Source organism: Podarcis raffonei, chromosome 16, assembly GCF_027172205.1.
Source record: "Podarcis raffonei isolate rPodRaf1 chromosome 16, rPodRaf1.pri, whole genome shotgun sequence".
Classification (NCBI taxonomy): Eukaryota; Metazoa; Chordata; class Lepidosauria; order Squamata; family Lacertidae; genus Podarcis; species Podarcis raffonei.
Window position 1 is genome coordinate 5,245,343 of NC_070617.1, and position 21,688 is coordinate 5,267,030.

At 49.2% G+C, this 21,688-nt stretch overlaps 1 protein-coding gene across 1 annotated transcript in view; it reads left to right on the top strand.

Moving 5' to 3' along the window:
• Positions 1-7,424: 7,424 nt before the first annotated feature.
• Positions 7,425-21,688, top strand: part of MTMR11 (myotubularin related protein 11) — a 38,432-nt gene continuing 24,168 nt past the window's right edge. Inside the window, exons 1-5 of the mRNA XM_053369383.1 lie at positions 7,425-8,241; positions 11,931-12,003; positions 18,371-18,510; positions 19,287-19,359; positions 19,569-19,711. Coding sequence (XP_053225358.1) covers positions 8,188-8,241; positions 11,931-12,003; positions 18,371-18,510; positions 19,287-19,359; positions 19,569-19,711 — 483 coding nt within the window. The 5' untranslated portion in view covers positions 7,425-8,187. The remainder of the gene's footprint in view (positions 8,242-11,930; positions 12,004-18,370; positions 18,511-19,286; positions 19,360-19,568; positions 19,712-21,688) is intronic.

The window sequence follows — 21,688 nt, forward strand, 5'->3', positions numbered from 1 at the left end:
CTGCTCTGGTTCGCCAGAAGCGGCTTAGTCCTGCTGGCCACATGACCCGGAAGCTGTATGTCAGCTCCCTCGGCCAGTAAAGCGAGATGAGCGCCTTGGTACCTTGGGTTACATACGCTTCAGGTTACATACGCTTCAGGTTACACACTCCGCTAACCCAGAAATAGTGCTTCAGGTTAAGAACTTTGCTTCAGGATGAGAACAGAAATCGTGCTCCAGCGGCGTGGCAGCAGCAGGAGGCCCCATTAGCTAAAGTGGTGCTTCAGGTTAAGAACAGTTTCAGGTTAAGAACGGACCTCCGGAATGAATTAAGTACTTAACCCGAGGTACCACTGTACACAAAACACAAAAACCAACGTCAAGGAGTTCTTAACGTTAGAAGAGAAGGGCCAAAGCTTTTCTCTATCCACTCTGCCTGTCACCCATCAATAGAGCTGGATGAGTGATGCCTCTTTAATTCCAGCTCCCAATGTGGCTAATTTGGGGGGCAACCCACGTTTCGCCATCGATTGGAGCCACATGTTTAGCTTCCTCCCTCCTGCCCCAAATATATTTGTCTCCCATCCAAATGTACACAAGGGCAGTTCTCCCTCTGAGGGTGAGAAATTCCTTCCCAGCTGAAAAAAATCTCTTTAACCTCCAAGGTTTTCCAGCCTCTGGCTCCAGACGAGTGGCTTTTCTGAGGGCTGGGGCCACCCCCCCACCCTCCAGCACTCTCTGTCCCCATGTTTCCTGCCTCTTCAAACAGATGACATCTCGATGCTTTATAGGAGCCAAGCTCTGCATTTCTCTTCTCTGCCTCTCGGCTGAAGGACTGAATCAACCAGTTGTTCTGGTTGCTGAGGAACGCTGAGATCCAGTTTCTCCCACTGAACCAGCCTCTGAGCCTGGAAATCTCACAGCCAGGCCAGGGGGCAAAGCAGGACTTGCTGCTGGCGTTGCTGTCCTCTAGAGTGGGCAACTGGAGTCGACACCATACCTGAAGACTTCCTAGAGCCACCTGATTGGCTGTGGTGGAAAACAGGACTTGGGCGGCGATGGGCCTTCGCTCTGATCCTATGGGCTCTCCTTACTATCCATTTGCCATGCCAGTTTTAGGGCTGGGCGAGTACTGGGGTGGTCTGGCGAATCTTTAAAAAATGCAGAATAAACACCGACAAGTGAGAAACACTGGCCTGCGAGCGCTCCAGTTGGAGAACAGCCTTTACCAAAGGTGTCATGGGTTTTGAAGACACTCGAACTCAGGACGCAAGGGAGAAACATGCTAAGAGGAAGACACGCTTGGCAAACTCTCACCATGATCAACTCCCGCCCGGAAACCTACGTCCCCACTGTGGAAGGACGTGTGGATCCAGAATTGGCCTCCACAGTCACTTACAGACTCACTCTTAAAACTGTGTTTATGGAAGACAATCTTACTCGGCTATGAGGGATCGCCAAAGAAGAAGAAAAAAGGTGTTATGACTCGGTACAATGCAGGTCCATGTTTAAACCATCCCTTTTATCATAGCTGTCAACTGTCCCTTATTTGGTGGGAAAGTCCCTTATCCCAGCGCTGTGTCCCGCTGCTGTCCCTTATTGATGATGTCCCTTAAATTTCCTGGGTTTCAAAGGAAGCAGCTCCTCTCCCTCCCTCCCTGCTGGCCAGGGAGGAGGGAGGCTCCAACTGTGTTGCTTGGCTGCGTTGCTCACCCAGTAAGGAGTCTAAGAACGACTGGGGGGGGTGGAGCTTGCATGCCTTGTGCCGATCAAATTGGTCGCGTTGCCTGGTGACTCGCCTTTGCTCAGCGCTTCCCAGCGGAGGTGACGGTGGTTTTCCTTGCTGCATCCCCTTTGCCGGGTTGCTGCGCTGTGGGAACCACCACTTGAGGCTTCGTTTGGCTGCCGGCTGGGCTTTCTGCCTTTGGTTCGGAGGGGCTCAGAAGTTGAACATACCTGTGCCCTGAAAATCCCTTATTTTGGCTGCTGATCCCTTATTTTTGAGGCCGCTGGTCCCTTATTTTCAAATCTGTAAGTTGGCAGCTATGCCTTTTATTCAGAACCATGAGGACTAGGATCTCACTTCCTTTTGAAGGCCTGCAGCTCAGTGGCCTTGCTGAGAGAGCTGCTGCCAGTCAGTGTAGCCAGTACTGAGCTCGGTGGGCCACTGCTCTGGCTCAGTTAAAGGTGTCATTTTCATGCCGCTGTGTTCCTAAGTTGCTAACGCTCTGGTAGAAAGGTTCCCCCCCCTTTGCTTTTGTTCCTCCTCATTGCACTCGAACCCGCAGCCCAGCTATTTTCCTTCCCGAAACGCCTCATTCCTGCCCCAGCTATTAAAAAAGAAACCCACGCAGGGAGTGCTTTCTCTTACCCACTTTCACGGCGCACCTCATGTGCCCTCTGATAATGTCTTCTGCATGACAGAAGGCGCCCCGAGGCCCTGAGACGGGAGAAGCCATAAATAATACAAACACAGAGCACAGTCTTTTTCTCCCCTAGTTTGGAGCTAAATTTGTCTTTTAAGAGGGTGGGGAGAAAAAGCAAATTTCCGCAAGGGAAGCTGGTGATTCACCCAGACGGTGCTTTCTTCTTTTTATGAGGGTCTGTCAGGCAATCTGGAAAGAAGAAGTTCAGAAGGACATTTCATTCTCTTTCTCTCGGGCAAAGGTGTAAAAGAGAGGGATTGTGTGCTTGGATCCTGCTCAAGTGTTTCCCATTGGGCCACTGTGAGGACAGGATGAGCCTCCCCCCCCCCGGCCTGATATAGCAGGTTGTTCTTCTGCTCCTGTGGAACCTCCAGCTCCAGAGGCAGTCTATCTAGGTTCATAGGGGCATTGAGCAAACACGATGGGCAAATCTGTCCATTTTAGATTCTCTCAGTTTCTTTTCTTTTTAAAAACAACCTGAAGTTTTCCAGATTTCCGCAAGTTCCGCAAGTTCTCCTGGATAGCTCAGCTAGTTACAGCACGATGTTGATAATGCCAGCGTTGCAGGTTCGATCCTGATACAGGACAGCTGCATATTTGGTTGGAATAGATATCCTCAGGGTCTCTTCCAACTCTATGAGTTGCAATTTGCTTGCAATCCCTGCCCCTGCAAAAAGTCCTCATGATATTTCACCCACATTTTAGGGCGAGTTTCTCCTAAACCACACATTTTTTGCAAATCCATTTTTGCCCAGGTAAATTGCATTATTGTATGCTATTTTCCTTTTGCACAGACACACTCATACACCCTGGTGTTTGTGTTTTTGCATTGCAAAATGAAGAAACGTCCGCGTTTCAAAAGTTGGCTGTGTTTCCATCCACACTTCTGACTTCTGCCTTTATTTATATGAGATGATGGATGGATAGGCGATATCAGGCGCATGTAGCTTTTTGCTTTGTTTATTTAGAGAATTTGTACCAGGCTCCTCAGCCAAAAGATGCCCCAAATTGCCAATGGAAGCTAAGGCAGTTAAAAAGTTAAATATGGAGTCGAAGTGGCCAAGATATTGGGAAATTTTGGAGAAGGAAGGGGACAAACTGAGATTGCAGAGTTTTGAGAAATTAAAAGGGAAGGTGAGAGATTGGTTGCACTATCATCAAATAAATGAAGTGTTTAAAATGGACAGTAAAATTGGCTTCCAGGTGGAAAAATCAAAATTGGAGACTGAATTGTTAGAATCCAGTACTAAGAATTTGTCAAAAATGTACAATTTGCTGCTGAAATGGAATACACAAGATGAAACGGTTAAATCAAGCATGATTAAATGGGCTCAGGACATTGGTCATAACATTTTGTTTGCTGATTGGGAGAAGTTGTGGACCACCGGGATGAAATTTACGGCATGTAATGCCTTAAGAGAAAATATTATGAAAATGATCTATAGGTGGTACATAACCCCAGTCAAGCTTGCAAAGATTTACCATTTGCCTGATAATAAATGTTGGAAATGTAAAGAAAAGGAAGGCACATTCTTTCACCTCTGGTGGACGTGCCCGAAGATTAAGGCATTCTGGGAAATGATCTATAATGAACTGAAAAAGGTATTTAAATATACCTTCCCTAAGAAACCAGAGGCCTTTCTCTTGGGTATTGTCGGCCAAGGGGTGTTAAAGACGGATATAGTTTTTTTTATGTATGCCACAACAGCAGCAAGAATACTCATTGCGAAGTACTGGAAGACACAAGATCTACCCACTCTGGAAGAATGGCAGATGAAGGTGATTGACTACATGGGCTTGGCAGAAATGACGAGCAGAATCCGAAACCAGGGAAGAGAAGCAGCGGAAGAAGAATGGAAAAAATTTAAGGACTATTTAAAGAAATATTATAAAATTAATGAAAGCTAGAATGATGTTGGACTAGAAAGTAAATGGTTACTATTAGTAACGGTTAAGACAAGGAGAATAAGGAAGATTAAATTAAATTAAAATAAGGGAAGATTTGCTGAATAATTGATTAGAATTTGGAATACAGAAAAGGGTGGCATGAGGAAGTCGGAGAAGAAAGGTATAAGAAATTAAGATATGAAATTATACTTGTTTTTTTTTTTTTCGTTTTTGTGTGTTTATGTATTTGTTGTGTTTATTGTATTGTTATGTTATGTTTCTGTGGTTATAAAAAATTCCTTAATAAAAATATTATTAAAAAAAAAAAAAGATGCCCCAAATTGCCGTATAAACAATCCATGCGAGCAAGACAGTCTCCGCCTGCAACCCTATAATCTAAAAAGACAATGACACACAAGAGGAAAGAGCACGTGGAGGGCAGAGGAGGAAAAAAGCAGTTCTCATGAAGATCAGCTGGCATTGGGAGACTGGATAGCTCAGTAGGTTAGTGTATGTTGCTGATAACAGCAAGGTTGCAAGTTTGATCCCCATAGGAAACAGCTGAGTATTCCTGCATTGCAGAACTTTCTTCCAACTCTAGAATTCAATGATTTCAGGCAGAGCTGTATGGAATGAACCCTGCTTCCCATCTCTGCCACCAATGCAGCCTGATGGATTGGGTGCTGCCTGACTGAGCAAATGAAGCAATAATAATAATAATAATAATAATAATAATAATAATAATAATAATAAATTTATACCCCGCCCATCTGGCTAGGCTTCTCCAGCCACTCTGGGCGGCTTCCAAAAAAAATATTAAAATACTGTAATACATCAAACATTAAAAGCTTCCCTAAACAGGGCCGCCTTCAGATGTATTCTAAAAGTCTGGTAGTTGTTGTTCTCTTTGACATCTGGTGGGAGGGCGTTCCACAGGGAGGGCACCACCACCGAGAAGGCCCTCTGCCTGGTTCCCTGCAACTTAGCTTCTAGCAGTGAGGGAACAGCCAGAAGGCCCTCGGAGCTGGACCTCAGTGTCTGGGTAGAACGATGTGGGTGGAGACTCTCCTTCAGGTATACTGGACCAAGGCCGTTTAGGGCTTTAAAGGTCAGCACCAACACTTTGAATTGTGCTCGGAAACGTACTGGGAGCCAATGTAGGTCTTTCAAGACCGGTGTTATGTGGTCCTGGCGTCCGCTCCCAGTCACCAGTCTGGCTGCTGCGTTCTGGATTAGTTGTAGTTTCCGGGTCACCTTCAAAGGTAGCCCCAAAGGCTACCCAAAGGCTTCTCTCTCCAGTCAATGGAAAGAACCACTTTGCTGCATGTTCTGATATTTGACTCCATCCTGGAACTCCACCAATCCCGTAAAAGTGGCTGAAGGTTTAAGAAGCAAGCTGCCGGGCCACATTTCATCATGCATTCCTCTCTCTCTCTCTTCCCCCGCTTAATCCCTGCCGCTTTCCTTGATATCATGAAACCCTCCAGGCAGGGAGTGGCGGCTGCAGAGCGAGAGCCTTTCACTTCTGTGTGTGAGGAGGAAAGAATCTCACTTGTCACGGGGCCTCCTTTGCAACCTTGAGCGAACAGGTAGACGGGGCCGGCCTTAGGTCGTCCTCAGCGCCACCCAAATAAACAGCATGAGACCTGGCCTTTGGCGAAGGAAGGGCGCCCAAGAGAAGCATGTCTCCCTACCTCCCTCTTCCTCGTGCAGCTGCAACACGACAGCCCTGCGGTGCTGCCAGCGGGCCTTACTCTCCGGGAGTTGCTGCTCTTCCACTTACTCTTGGGGCTCAGATGGATAGGGGGCCTGGCAGTGGGGTAATGAGATCCCAAGTCAGATGGCCAAATTGGCCAGGTCTCCTGGGCAGGCACCTGAAACACCGTTCTGCATCTGAGAGGTGACAGACCAGCTTAGAGAAATGGCAAGGCAAACAACAACAACAACAACAATTTATTATTTGTACCCCGCCCATCTGGCTGGGTTTCCCCAGCCACTCTGGGCGGCTTCCAACAAGGATTAAAAATACATCAAAATGTGACACATTAAAAACTTCCCTAAACAGGGCTGCCTTCAGATGTCTTCTAAATGTCAGGTACAGTGGTACCTCAGGTTAAGTACTTAATTCGTTCCAGAGATCCATTCTTAACCTGAAACTGTTCTTAACTTGAAGCACCACTTTAGCTAATGGGGCCTCCTGCTGCCACCGCACCGCCGGAGCACGATTTCTGTTCTCACCCTGAAGCAAAGTTCTTAACCTGAAGCACTATTTCTGGGTTCGCAGAGTCTGTAACCTGAAGCATATGTAACCTGAAGCATATGTAACCCCAGGTACCACTGTAGTTGTTTATCTCTTTGACATCTGGTGGGAGGGCGTTCCACAGGGTGGGTGCCACCACCGAGAAGGCCCTCTGCCTGGTTTCCTGTAGCTTTGCTTCTCTCAGGGAGGGAGCCTTTCTTCACATGGCCCCCACCAACATGCCCCTTTCCCACAAAGGCCCAGAATTTCAGTTCCTTGGCCAGCTCCCCACCTCCAGAAGGCTGCCCCCCCCCACCACTCAGCCACAGCCCCAAAAGCAGGCCAGAGTGTGTGCATCAGCTAGTAGGCACCAGGCATCAAGGCTCATGGAACTATGGCACTCGCTCCTTCAGGAGGCAGCGATGGCCACCAACTTGGATGGCTTCAAAAGAGGATCACACAATTTCACGGGGGGCGAGAAAGCTATTGACAGCTACTAGACATGGTGGCTGTGCTCTACCACCACAACTGGGAGGGAAAAGTGCTTCCAAATCCCAGTTGCAGGATACCACTGGTGGGACGTGTGCTCTTGGGCTGCTTTGCTGGTTCCCCACAGGCAACAGGTTTTCTGGACGCTGGACTAAATGGGGCACAGGCTCTTAGCATTCATTGACTCATAGCATTGCAGAGTTGGGAAGATACTCAAGAGTCATCTAGCCTAACCCGTGGCAAGGCAGGAACCTGAGCTGAGCATCCCTGCCTCCGACTGGCTTGACTACCCGCTCCCTGGCTTGGAGGGTCCTCCCCTTGCAGTCTGTGCCGCTGACCAGCTCCCCCTTGCGCCTCTTCCCGGGAAGGGTGGGGGGTTTTCCCTGGGCCGCCGCTGCTGCCGGACGAGCCTTGCCAAGGGGAGCGCTTCTCCTTTAAAGCAGCCACGTGGGCCCGCTGCTGGTGAGGAGCCTGCCCTGCTTTCCCCACGCCGAGGAGGAGCTGGCGCCGTGTCAGTTTCACCCGCCCAAGCTCGCCGGGGAAGAAAGAGGAGGGTGTCGGATTCGCCAAGGACCGTTCACGCATCTCCATCCGCATCTGCGAGCAAGGGGGACCGGCAGAGCAGCAGCAGTGGGAGAGAGAAGGAAGGAAGGAGAAGGAAGGAAGGAAGACAGACAGACCCGGGAGGGGGACGAAGCCCAGCCAAGCGCATTGCAGCTGCGGGGGGCGAAAGAGGAGCCCTCACTACGCGCGCCCTCCACCAGCCCGATCGCCTCTGCGCTTCTTTCCTCCCCACATCGCAGAGCCAGGAGAGGCAGTTTGCCAAGCCGCCCGCCCCCCCCATCCCAAAAAGGAGGCCCCTTCACTGCCAACCTGCAGCCAAACTAAGGAACACAAGACGCCTTTTTTATTTTGGAGAGGGGCGGGGCTTCTGGAGACAACCTGGGCGGAGGGGACCTTGCGCCCTGAAACTGCATCCTTTTGCGCACCGGGTTCCCTGGGAATTGGAGAGGGGTTTTCCTCTCCCTCTTGGCGCTTTGACTCTGAAGGCACATCCACACACCAACACCCCTTCGCCGGCTCTTGCACGCCCCCTCCCTCCCTTGCAAGATCAATACTCCACGCACGCACCGATTTTTTTTTTATGGGTCACAAAGCGACGTCGCAATGCTGTCCATGTCCAAGACGTCTTTTAAAATTAAGCAACACCAGGATCCAGGGGTAAGTCGGTTTCTCTGGCGTTGCGACGCTGAAAGGGGTTGGAGGAAGGGGGTTCCGCTGGCGGGGTGAATGGGGGTGGGGGCGTGTGTGTTGAGTGGTGGGGGTTTGAGGCTGGGTCACGCCACCCCGCGCTGGAACCATAGGAAATGATGTCGGATGCTGCCCATTTCCCACAGACAATTATTCTAAAAGATTCTTCTAAATGTTCCAAGAGGTTGGAAAATGCTGGCCGTGAATAATGGACTTATGTCAACTAGATATCTAGGGCACCTCTCTCTCATCTTTCTAGTTTTCTGAATTAAACTTTGCAGATTTGCTTTTGCTTCAGGGCACAGCCCTTCTGCGCATTGTGTGCATGCCCTACCTTTAAAGCACATTCAAAACACACAATAAGAATTCCAGGAACTCTGGTTTACCCCTCAGAGAACTACAATTCCCGGCACCCGGCGCTGGTTGGGGCTGATGGAAGCTGTAGCCCCAAACATCTGGATTTGGCAGAGACTGTCTCATCCAAGCATCTTTCAAATGAGCCACTTTTCGGAGGCTGTAATGCTTGCGAATACTAGTTGCTGGAAACTCCAGGGAGGGAGAAGAAGGCTCTTGTGCTCAGGACCTGGTCCAGCTTGGGGTTTCCCACAGGCTGCTTGTTCACTATGAGAGCAGGATACTGGACTAGATGGGCCAGAGCCAGTAGCCGGGCTCTTCAGATGTTTTTGTGGAACTTCCAGCTCCAGGGGCAGTCTATCTAGATTCCTATGTTCTTAGGGGCATTTAGCCACTGCTGGACTAGATGGGCCCCTGGCCTGATCCGGCAGGGCTTTTCTGATGTCCTTATACTTGCGCAGGAAATGAAATCCCTGCCCCACCCCCTGCAAATTAACCATTGATGAATGCAAATGCAAAACCGGCCTTTCAACACACTGACTTCACCTCCTCAAAACCGGGAAATATTTCCCCCCCTAAAAAAAATAAACCACACACACCCAATTGCTCGTGGCACCTTTTCTTTTGACAGCCTTAAAAAAGCATCGCTTGCATTTAAAGACACGCACGCACGCTGCGCTGACTTGTGTTTATATAGGATTTTGAGCACAACTTTGCTGAGGGGATTCCCCGCTCTGGAGCCCAGACTTCTACGTCTGTTTTCAAACATGTTTCCAAACACAGCCTTCTTTCTCCCTGCTTTCCCTTTTTTAAAACAAAAAAACAAAAACCCAGCGATAATTTTAGAAGTGGGTGGTTTTTTTTCGCCGTACATAGTGTCCTTGGCCGCCGAGGGCAACTTTCCCATTAATGATTCACAAACTCCCCCCCTCTTTTCAAAGTTTCTTCTTTCTTTAAACAAAAACAAACCTCCTCTCCCTCTGTGCCTCTGTCCTGGCTCTCCAGTTGGTAGCTAGGAAACCCGGGCTTGGCTTGAACGCCTCATTCCATTGCTCCAGCAACGACCTAGCTAGCTGCAAGCTTCAAAAATCGCTTACGCCAGAGTAGCGGCGGGATCTTGCCGGGAACACGAGGCCAGGGAAAAAAGTGAAAACAGGTTGGAGACAGTGGCTCTGAGCCTTGACGAAAGGGGGCACCGCCTTGATTCTTTTTTAAAAAAATAAAAATAAAAAGTGATTTATGCCTATACAATCCTTCCTTCAGATGGAATGCATTTCTAAGTTAGGTCTGAGTTTCTTCCTGGCCTCTATGATCTGGCTCCCTCTGCCCTTCTGCATTCTTCGCATAGTCATCAAACAATGTTTTTCGAATTGAGGAAGAAAAGAAAAGAATCCAAGGAGGGAAGCCAAGTCGCTTGGTTTGCTGATCCCAGCCGAAGGGAGCCTGGAGCTCAGCGGGACAGAACACCTGCATGATCTCAGAAGGCTTCTTCAGGTAGCCCTGTGAATGTTGCCTGTCTGGGAAACTCTGGAGAACAGTGTACAGTGGTACCTCTGGTTACGTACTTAATTTGTTCTGGAGGTCCGTTCTTAACCTGAAACTGTTCTTAACCTGAAGCACCACTTTAGCTAATGGGGCCTCCTGCTGCCGCTGCACAATTTCTGTTCTCATCCTGAAGCAAAGTTCTTAACCCGAGGTACTATTTCTAGGTTAGCAGAGTCTGTAACCTGAAGCGTATGTAACCTGAAGCGTATGTAACCCGAGGTACCACTGTAATAATAATAATAATAATAATAATAATAATAATAATAATAATAATTTCTTATACCCTGCCCATCTGGCTGGGTTTCCCCAGCCACTCTGAGCGGCTCCCAACAGAATATTAAAAACATGACAAAACATCAAACATTAAAAACTTCCCTAAACAGGGCTGCCTTCAGATGCCTTCTAAAAGTCAGATAGTTGTTTATCCCCTTGACATCTGATGGGAGGGCGTTCCACAGGGCGGGTGCCACCACCGAGAAGGCCCTCTGTCTGGTTACCTGTAACCTCACTTCTCGCGGTGAGGGAACCGCCAGAAGCCCCTTGGAGCTGGACCTCAGTGTCCGGGCTGAACGAAGAAAAGAGCTAGAAGAATAGAGTCCCCTCTCACGGATGTAGCCAAACCTTTACCCCACAGAGAAGGATGCACCTTCCTGTCTCTCACCTGGGAGCATTCTAAGTATAAGGCACTTCCTGTCGGAAAGGAGGAACGAGTGTTTTGCTCTGCACAAAGCTCTCGCCTGCGGTGTACAATGACAGTGGACAGGCAGGTGATCTCCTTCCACCTGCTACCTGGGAGCTTATAATTAACTATAAGGATTAAACCGGTGACCTCCCTATGCAAAGCGGAGACCCCTCCACACCACTGAGCATGCCTTCTGAAGGCCAGTCTTGAAGGGCACAGATGTACCTCACCAGGGATGGACTCCCACAAACGGGGAACTGCCGATAGTGCCAGGCGGGGGGCCATTCCTAGCCCTAACGGCTCAGGACCGCAATACCTCAATGACCGCCTCTTTCCAAACGAACCTACCCGGACCCTGAGATCATCTTCTGAGGCCCTTCTTTGTGTGCCTCCTGCTTGAGAGGTCCAGAGGGTGGCAACTCGAGAACGGGGCCTTCTCTGCAGTGGCTCCCTACCTGTGGAATGCTCTCCCCAGGGAAGTTCGCCTGGCGCCTTCATTATACACCTTTAGGCAACAGGCAAAAACGTTCCTTTTTAACCAGGCCTTTGGTTGATCTGATTACACCCTTTTAAAATGTAGTGGTTTTTTTGTGGTGGTGGGGCTATTGGGTTGTAGTTTTTATTTTTCTTGTGTATTTTGTGGTTTTATATCTTGATTTTGTTCTGTGAACTGCCCTGAGACCCCCGGGTATAGGGTGGTATATAAATTCAATTAATAATAATAATAATAATAATAATAATAATAATAATAAAAAATACCTGGAGATGCCAGCAGGACCTGGGACCTTCTACATGCCAAGCAGGTGCCCTACCATACAGCCACATCCCCTTGGCAAAATCAGAGGGACAGAAAGTCTTGTAAACAGCCGGGGACTCCTGCTAATAAAAATATCCCAGAGACCCAGAGGGGAGAGGAAGGAAATAACAGTGCACTTTGCAAAATCCATAGCTAGGCTCTTTCCTTGCCCTGCAGCTTAAGAACATTGGAATGACACTGTATTTTCCTGACGGATCAAAGGTCCAGGCCGGCCAATCGCCGCGCCACCTCTGCTCACCCCCCTCTCTTCTCTCTTTGCAGACGAGGGGTCCAAAGTCCCCCGACATGAGTGACAAGAGGAACGAATCCTGCCACGCTCTGAAATGCATCCCAGGTATTCCGATTTTGCTTTCTTTCTCAACCCTCTTCCGTGCGATCCCAAACGTTAAAGCACAACGCCTTGTTTAAATGCTACTCGGTGTTGTGTAAAACACCAGGTCCTGAGGAACGGGTTGGTATTGGGAGATGGGGGAATGGAGGACGACGGTGTGCTATACAGTGGTACCTCGGGTTAAGTACTTAATTCGTTCCGGAGGTCCGTACTTAACCTGAAGTTGTTCTTAACCTGAAGCACCACTTTACCTAATGGGGCCTCCTGCTGGCACTGCGCCGCCGGAGCACGATTTCTGTTCTTATCCTGAAGCAAAGTTCTTAACCTGAAGCACTAGTTCTGGGTTAGCGGAGTCTGTAACCTGAAGCGTATGTAACCTGAAGCATATGTAACCTGAGGTACCACTGTATAGAGATGTGGTCACCTCAGGCCCTCCGACAAAGGATTATTGCAGAGCTGGGAAAAGGTTCAGAAAACCAACGAAAGGGATCGAGGGGAGGGAGCGACTCCCCTGTGAAGAAACGGCACTGTTTTGGGGACTTTAGAGAAAGAGGAGAGGAATGTTTGGACGACATGTGGCTCGGAGAGAGCAAACAGAGAATTTTTTCCCCTTGCTGGACATCCAAGGAATACTGGAAGATTCAGGACAGATTAAAGGACGCCGTTCTTCACACAGCGGAGAGTTGAACTATGGAACTCACTGCCTCGTTGTTGTTGTTGTTGAGTCATTTAGTCGTGTCCGCCTCTTCGTGACCCCCTGGACCAGAGCACGCCAGGCACTCCTGTCTTCCACTGCTTCCTGCAGTTTGGTCAAACTCATGCTGGTAGCTTCGAGAACACTGTCCAACCATCTCGTCCTCTGTCGTCTCCTTCTCCTTGCGCCCTCCATTTTCCCCAACATCAGGGTCTTTTCCAGGGAGTCTTCTCTTCTCATGAGGTGGCCAAAGTCTTGAAGCCTCAGCTTCATGATCTGTCCTTCCAGTGAGCACTCAGGGCTGATTTCCTTCAGAATGGAGAGGTTTGATCTTCTTGCAGTCCATGGGACTCTCAAGGGTTAGAAATATTCCTTGAGAGGACTATTGGTGGTTAGTAACCCTGATGGCTGTGCTGTGCCTCCACAGCTGTGCTCTTGTGTTCGAATCCTGAATTGCAAGTTCCCCTCAGAAGAAGAAGAGTTTGGATTTGATATCCCGCTTTATCACTACCCTAAGGAGTCTCAAAGCGGCTAACAATTTCCTTTTCCCTTCCTCCCCCACAACAAACACTCTGTGAGGTGAGTGGGGCTGAGAGACTTCAAAGAAGTGTGACTGGCCCAAGGTCACCCAGCAGCTGCAGGTGGAGGAGCAGGGACTCGAACCCGGTTCACCAGATTACGAGTCTACTGCTCTTAACCACTACACCACACTGGCTCCTCAGAGGCATCTGGTTGGCCACTGTGGAAACAGGATTCTGGCCTGATCCAGCAGGCTCTCCTTATTATTTTTAATTATTTTCCTTAAAGAAACACGCACCGTTCTTTGGCTACGATCCCATGGAGAGGTAGAACTTTCACCATGGGTGTGTATGGAGGAATTTGCCCTGTGTTTGTATGTTGCAGGGAGGGTTAGCCCCCACCCACCCCGCTTTGGTGTTTTTTTTTCTGAGAAAGAGAAATATGCTTTGTTGGGTCTTTTATTTGAATACAAGCTTGGGGCGACCCCCCATGAGGGAGCCACAAAGGGTTAAGGCAAGGGTCAGCAACCTTTATCAGCCGTGGGCCGGTCCACCGTCCCTCAGACCTTGTCTGGGTTGGACTATACTTTGGAGAAATAAAAAGAACAAATTCCTATGCCCCACAAATAACCCAGAGATGCATTTTAAATAAAAGCACACATTCTATTCATGTAAAAACATGCTGATTCCTGGACCATCCGCGGGTCGGATTGGGAAGGTGATTGGGCCGCATCCGGCCCCCAGGCCTTAGGTTGCCTACCCATGTTCTTAAACAGGGGTCAGCAAACTTTTTCAGCAGGGGGCCGGTCCACTGTCCCTCAGACCTTGTAAAGGTCCACTGTCCCTCAGACTGTGTAAAGATGAGAGGCGGTGTGGTGTAATGGTTAGAGTGTCGAACCAGGAGCTGGGAGAGGCCAAGTTTCAAATCCTCACCCAGCCATGAAACAGCCATGCTGGGCGTGACTTCAGGCCAGACTCTGCTTCTCTCAACCTAACCTACCTCTCAGGGTTGCTGTGAGGATTAAATGAGGTTGGGGTGGGGGCAGAACCACCCTGAGCTCCGTGGAAGAAAAGGTGGGGTTTAAATGGAACAAATAAATAATAATGAATAGACAATCCAGCCGAGTATTTGCATTGTGCTAAAATGAGCTTTCAGCTGTGTACAAAAATAGCAATACTCGAGAGCGTCAGTAAAACACGTTTCAAGCCATAGTCTATTTCGAGTTCTTACAGGCGATGGCTGGTTCCTTTGTGGGGCGGGCAGCGGGAGACAATGTTTTATATTACTGGATTCTAGTTTGCATGTTTAAGTGCACTTGGTCTTTCTGGGAAGAGCTGGGAGCTGTTGAGATTCTTCCAGCTCGATGAGTCTTCCTTCATAAGCGGGTGGGAATTGCTTTCCAAATGCGTTTCGGCATGCAAAACAAGCTGAAACTTGTATTAGCACAAGACGGGAGCTATTTGGATATCATTTGTGTGTGTTTTTAAAAGAGTGGCCATGTTAGAAGATGCCTCGCGGGGCTGGAGAGAGTTTGTTATTATCGCTTCTGATGCTGAGGAGCGAATTACCGTATTTTTTGCTCTATAAGACTCACTTTTTCCCTCCTAAAAAGTAAGGGGAAATGTGTGTGCGTCTTATGGAGCGAATGCAGGCTGCGCAGCTATCCCAGAAGCCAGAACAGCAAGAGGGATTGCTGCTTTCACTGCACAGCGATCTCTCTTGCTGTTCTGGCTTCTGAGATTCAGAATTATTTTTCTCTTGTTTTCCTCCTCCAAAAACTAGGTGCGTCTTATGGTCTGGTGCGTCTTATAGAGCGAAAAATACGATAGGTAGAAAGTGGGCCACTTAACTTGCCATACGGCAGTGATAAAAGCCCTAGAGCAGGCACAGGCAAACTCCGGCCCTCCAGATGTTTTGAGACTACAACTCCCATCATCCCTGACCACTGGTCCTGTTAGCTAGGGATGATGGGAACTGCAGTTCCAAAACATCTGGAGGGCCGGAGTTTGCCTATGCCTGCCCTAGAGTGCGTATCTGAAGAAGTGTGCATGCACACGAAAGCTCATGCCAATAACAAACTTAGTTGGTCTCTAAGGTGCTACTGGAAGGAATTTTTTAATTTTGTTCCAAAAGCCCTAGAGGTTAGGCGAGGAGACACACAGGGAAAAAAGGTGGGCAGGCACCTTTTTGCAGTAGAAGAGATTTTCTTTCATTCTTTCTTTGCAGAGGCAGGCTTGCTTATGGCACCCAGGACTTATTTGTTTATCACATTTATATTCCACTTTTTCCTCCAAGGAGCTCAGGGTGGCAGACATGGTTCTCCTCACTATTATTTAATCCCCACAACAGCCCTATGAGGTAGGTTAGGCTGAGGGGCCTAGTTGGGGGGATTCGAACCCTGGTCTCTCCAAGGTCCGAGTCGAACACATTAACCCATGGGTAAGCAAACTAAGGCCCGGGGGCCAGATCTGGCCCAATCGCCTTCTAAATCCGGCCTGTGGAGGATCCGGGAATCAGCATTTGTTTACATGAATAGAATGTGTCCTTTTATTTAAAATGCATCTCTGGGTTATTTGTGGGGCATAGGAATTCATTCATCCCCCTCCCCCCATATAGTCCGGCCCCCCACAAGGTCTGAGGGACAGTGGACCGGCCCCCTGTTGAAAAAGTTTGCTGACCCCTGCATTAAGCACTAGGAATGGATGTCTGCAGGTGTGTTTGTGGAAGGGGGACCCGAATGTCAGTATTTTGTGGGAGGAACTCGAGCGTGTTCTGGAAAGGCAGATTTGCACTGTTGAAGTCACACAAAAACATCTACCGTATTTTTTGCTCTATAAGACTCACTTTTTCCCTCCTAAAAAGTAAGGGGACATGTGTGTGCGTCTTATGGAGCGAATGCAGGCTGCGCAGCTATCCCAGAAGCCAGAACAGCAAGAGGGATTGCTGCTTTCACTGCGCAGCGATCCCTCTTGCTGTTCTGGCTTCTGAGATTCAGAATATTTTTTTTCTTGTTTTCCTCCTCCAAAAACTAGGTGCGTCTTGTGGTCTCGTGCGTCTTATAGAACGAAAAATACAGTAACTAGCGGGGAAGGAGAAACTTGTTTTGTCTTCCCCGCTTACCTTTTTAGAGGCGAGAGAGGGAGGGAAGTGTTTGTGTGGCAAATGATTAACTAGAGTGGGACCTTAGTAGAAAAAGGGCAGCCAGCTTGGCGTCTCGGAAGCAGTCGGGGCTTTGCTCTCAGTGAGGGAATCCTGCCTGGGGGTTGTAGCAGCCCTAGAGGGCAAACACTGGGTGCTTTCCTACTTGGCAAAGGCTTTGCATGGCGACTGGGAACCTGGCCAGGTGAACAGGAAGGAGGAGCAAGGCGAGAGGGGGAACTTCCAGAACAGGATGCACATGGGCCACTTTGTCACCCCCAGAAATCCCCCACGGGTGCTCCCAGCACCTCCTGATTTTTTAAAAAATAAAGAATGCGAATCTTTATTTTTGCCTTGCTGTTTAGTTCTGTTTAGTTGGATGGATTGCCTACTTTTGGGAAAATGCTGCCTGCTTGGGTTTTTTTCCTTGGTCTGTGTTTTATATGGAGTGTGTGGACATATGAACAGTCTTCTGGATCATGATGCCTGTGAGGAACCTGCAAGATGGATCAGAGCCCAAGGTCACTTTGCTCTCCTGAGGTTTCCGGCAACTTGGATTCAGAAGCGCCGCGGAGGCAGAGCAAAGCCACTGAGGCTAGTAGCTGAGTTAGAAAGGACCACGAGCATCTGGTCCATGAATCTGGCCAGTCCTTTTTTAAAGCCATCACTTTTGGTGGCCAACAGGGCAGGGCGTTCCATAGCTTAGCTATGCATTCATGTATAAGTAGGAATTTTGCCTTTGGGGGGGGGGACATTCTGAGCAGCACCAGTTTTTCTTCTGTGAAATGGGTACAGCGGACGCTTGGGTTGCGAACATGATCCGTGCGGGATGCACGTTCGCAACCCACAGCGGCGCATCTGCGCGGGTTGCGATTCGGCGCTTCTGCGCATGCGCAACCGCCGAAACCTGGAAGTAACCCATTCCAGTACTTCTGGGTTTTGGCGCTCCGTAACCCGGAAAATGCAACCTGAAGCATTTGTAACCCGAGGTATGACTGTATTTCCGGATGCCAGTGACAACTCTCTTAGATTTCCATATGTGCCCCCCCCCCCGACCAAAAGGGCAGGGCTTTCCATAGCTTAACTATGCATTCATGTATAAGTAGGAATTTTGCCTTTTGGGAGCGACATTCTGAGCAGCACCAGTTTTTCTTCTGTGAAATGGGTACAGTGGTACCTCAGGTTAAGTACTTAATTCGTTCCGGAGGTCCGTTCTTAACCTGAAACTGTTCTTAACCTGAAGCACCACTTTAGCTAATGGGGCCTCCTGCTGCTGCCATTCCGCCGGAGCACGATTTCTGTTCTTATCCTGAAGCAAAGTTCTTAACCCGAGGTAATATTTCTGGGTTAGCGGAGTCTGTGACCTGAAGCGTATGTAACCTGAAGCGTATGTAACCCGAGGTACCACTGCATTTCCAGATGCCAGTGACAACTCTCTTAGATTTCCAGGTGTGCCCCTTCCCCCAGACCCAGTGGCGTAGCATGGGTTGTCAGCACCCGGGGCAAGGCAAGTAATTTGCGCCCCCTAACCCCTAACCTGCCGCCGCTCCCAGCTTCTTCTTGCTGCTCCCTGGGCTGGTCTGGTGTGGTTCTCTCCCGCGCTCAGCGCTGTGCTGGGCGGCCGCTGCACTGTCCCTCCCCCAGATAGTCCCTCGCTCTCTCTCTGCACCGCACGCCTGGCACCCACCCCCTCCACAGTGGGCGGCGACCCGGCGGCTCGGATCGGATTCGCACAGCCAGCACTGCAGTGAGAGAGAGTGAGTGAGCCAGGTAGGGGCAGAGAGCTGCGAGTGCGAGCGCGCCCCCCCAGATGTTGCGCCCGGTGCGGCCGGCCCCCCCTGCACCCCCCACGCTACACCACTGCCCAGACCAAAAGGTCTAGGTACACACACACACACACACACACACTTCTCTCTCCTTTTCTCTTCTCCAGGAGTTTCTGAAATCTTCCTGTGCAAGCTCCCATTGCAAGGTGTTTCTCCCAAGTCCCCTTCACTGTGAATTAATTCTTTCTTGCAGGCGAATATATCCGAGAAGAGGCAGCTCACGTGCGGAAAAGCATCCCTTCCCAAGATGGAGAAGCGACCTACATCCCAGGCACCCTCTATTGCACCAACCTGAGAGTGGCTTTCTTACCAGACCCGTCTCCAAACACAGAGGTGAGTTGCCCAGTGGGTTTCTGCAGCGCTGCCTTGTCCAGAAAAGAAGTGGATACCTTCTTCAAAGCAAGTCAGACCATTGATCTTATAGAACCCTTCCCTTAAAAACAAGGCAAGATTCCAGACCTCAAGGTTTTTTTGGGGGGAGGGAACTTGATTTAAAATGGAACGGCCTTATACTGACAATCGGTGCATCTAGTTCAGGACTGCCTGCACTGGCTGGCAGCAGCTGCCCCTGGTTTCAGGCAGGAGATTCGCCCAGCCCTTCATGGAAATGCCACTAAGTTTAAAATAATGGTAAGATTCTAGTCCTCAAGGTTCTGAATCAAGGGCTGACTTAGGAAGTTGCCTTCTGCTGAGTCAGACTCCTCTGTCCATCTAGCTCAGTACCGTCTACACTGATTGGCAGCAGCGGCTTCCAGGATTTTGGGCAGGCGTCTCCACCTAGAGATGCCTTCAGGGACTGAACCTGCTTGCAAGGCAGCTGTCCCACCACCAGGCTACAGCTCTTTCCCTTAAACAGTTTCCACTGATTCTGGAATAAAATGCCATAGCCTGAGTCAGACCACTGGCCCATCTAGCTAGATATTGCCCACACTGGCTGGCAGCAACTCTCTGGGGTTTGAGGCAGGGTTTCACCCCTAGCCCAATCTGGAGATGCCAGGGATGACTGAACCTGGGACCTTCCGTTTGCAAGGGGACTGCTCCCTTCCCAAAATGAAGGCGTGTTAGGCACAGTAAACCCGGCTGAGAGCAATTCCTTTCTTTTTCTCCAGGACTGCTCCTGCCAAACTTTCATGCACAGCGACTATGACGTTGCCCTCCCTTGCATCGGGAGACTGCTCGCCGGTAAGGTTAAGAGGGCTGCCTTAGATCATCTCCTTCCATCCTTGATTGTAAGCCCCTCGGGGCAGAGACCTCTGATCTTGCTGTAACCCCGTGAACCTGCCATTTGTGTGCATGGTGCTCCCCTCCATCGCTGCTATTAACTCTTCAGGTCCTTCAGACTCCTTTCCCCCGTAGTTAACATGCGGCTTTTGCTTTTCTTACCCCCCAAGTCAACAGCTTCACCAAGGCTAAAGTGCTCACTAGTACCTCGACCCTGAAGTTCATCCCAGAGGAGCTGATCATCTGCTGCCGGGATTTCCGGGTGTTGCGGTTCCGGTTCCACGACAGTGGCTTGGAGCCTCAGGCCTTCCGGGTGAGTCGCGGGAAGGGGGGAGACACAGAATTCAGCAGCGGAGAGAGAGGAAAAAATGGAGAGATGTTGGAGAACAGAAACAGGAAACAAAAATTGCCACTGCCCACATGTCTGGAACAGAAGCCATTCCAGAGACACAGTTGGTGATCGCTGTGGTTTTCAGACTGCAGACAAATACAGTGTCAATTACAGTGGTACCTTGGAAGTCGGACAGAATCCATTCCAGAAGTCCAAAACGTTCGGAAGCCAAGGCGCGGCTTCTGATTGGCTGCAGGAAGCTCCCACAGCCAATTGGAAGTCGCAGAAGTCGCGTTGGACATTCGGGTTCCAAAGAACGTTCGCAAACTGGAACACTCACTTCCGGGTTTGCGGCGTCCAGAAGCCGAAACGTTTGACTCGCAAGGCGTTTGACTTCCGAGGCACGACTGAATGTTTGTATTGTGCTTCTGAAATGAACGGGGTGGACGATGCAATTTATCCTGTTAATTATGGCAAACGATGCAAATGGCGTAATCCTTGCTGTGGCGGACAGAGAGAGAAATCGGGTTGCTTTTGGCAGAAGGCAAACTGCAGCGGACGAGAAGCAGCGGGGAATACAGGGCGGAACGGAAATTGGCACCTTGTTGCGTCTCTGGGTCCAGGTGGCGTAAGGCTGGTGTCACTCAGGAGCCGGCCCTGCCGTGAGGCAGAGTGAGACAGAGGATAAGTGTGGGGGATTGCTCTGTGTTTGTTTCTGGTGTCTGATGCTGTGTACTGGATTTTTCACAGACGTGGTAAACCAGATTGAATGGGGAAAGGGAGGTGTTGGCATCTGGGTGAGGGTGATGTTGTGGGCAGATGTTAGGCAAAACACAGGCGAATGAGTCGCACCAAGTCCACAATAAGCTGCTGTGTGGAAGCCCATTATCTCACGGCATGCCTAGGGAAAGGTGAGGGCCACTGCATATCGGGGGTGAGGTCTGGGGCCAAATGTGGCTTCTCTCGCCAGCCCTTGGAAGTCTCTGCAGGCCACCCCCCTGGTTAGCATCTTCCTTGAGGGTTTTTGCCCAGCTGGGCTGTGTCCTTAAATTCTAATGGTGTCTCTTGCTTGCCCGGATAGAGGTATAAAGAGATGTAGAAAGCAGTCCAATTTTTATTTGTTGTACAGTGGTACCTCGGGTTACAGACGCTTCAGGTTACAGACTCCGCTAACCCAGAAATCGTACCTCGGGTTAAGAACTTTGCTTCAGGGTGAGAACAGAAATTGTGCAGCGGTGGCGCATCAGCAGCTGGAGGCCCCATTAGCTAAAGTGGTGCTTCAGGTTAAGAACAGTTTCAGGTTAAGAACGGACCTCCGGAACGAATTAAGTACTTAACTCGAGGTACCACTGTAATTAGATTTTGTTTTTGATATTATACTTACATGTCTTTTGTTTTCCTGTATGTTTTAAAATGTGTGTGTGTGTGTGTAAATAAAATAAATTTGTTTTTTCAGATTAAAATTTTACAGTCACATATCGAACATACAACATTAAAAACAAGCAATCTCTTGGACTTCCATCCTCCCCTTTGTTTACAATGGTTTTTAAGATAGGGTATACATTTTCCCCATTCCTTATTAAAATTTTGGTCTTCCTGATTCTTCCAGTCATTTTAGCCATTTCGGCATAATCCATCAACTTGATCTGCCATTCTTCTCTGCTAGGGACTTTATCTTCTTTCCATCTGTGGGCCAATAACATCCACGCAGCCGTGGTCGCATACATAAATAGTCTTTTCCGCTCCCTTGGGGTTTCGGCATCTAGAATGCCTAAAAGGAAGGCTTCAGGGTTGTTGTTTAACAAAAGGTTATTTTAAACATCCCCCCCAACTCATTATATATCATTTCCCAGAATTATTTTACTACCTTACATTTCCACCACATATGATAAAAGGTGCCTAATGTGTGTGTATATATGTGTGTGTGTTTGTGTTTTAAAGAAACTAGCCAACTGTACA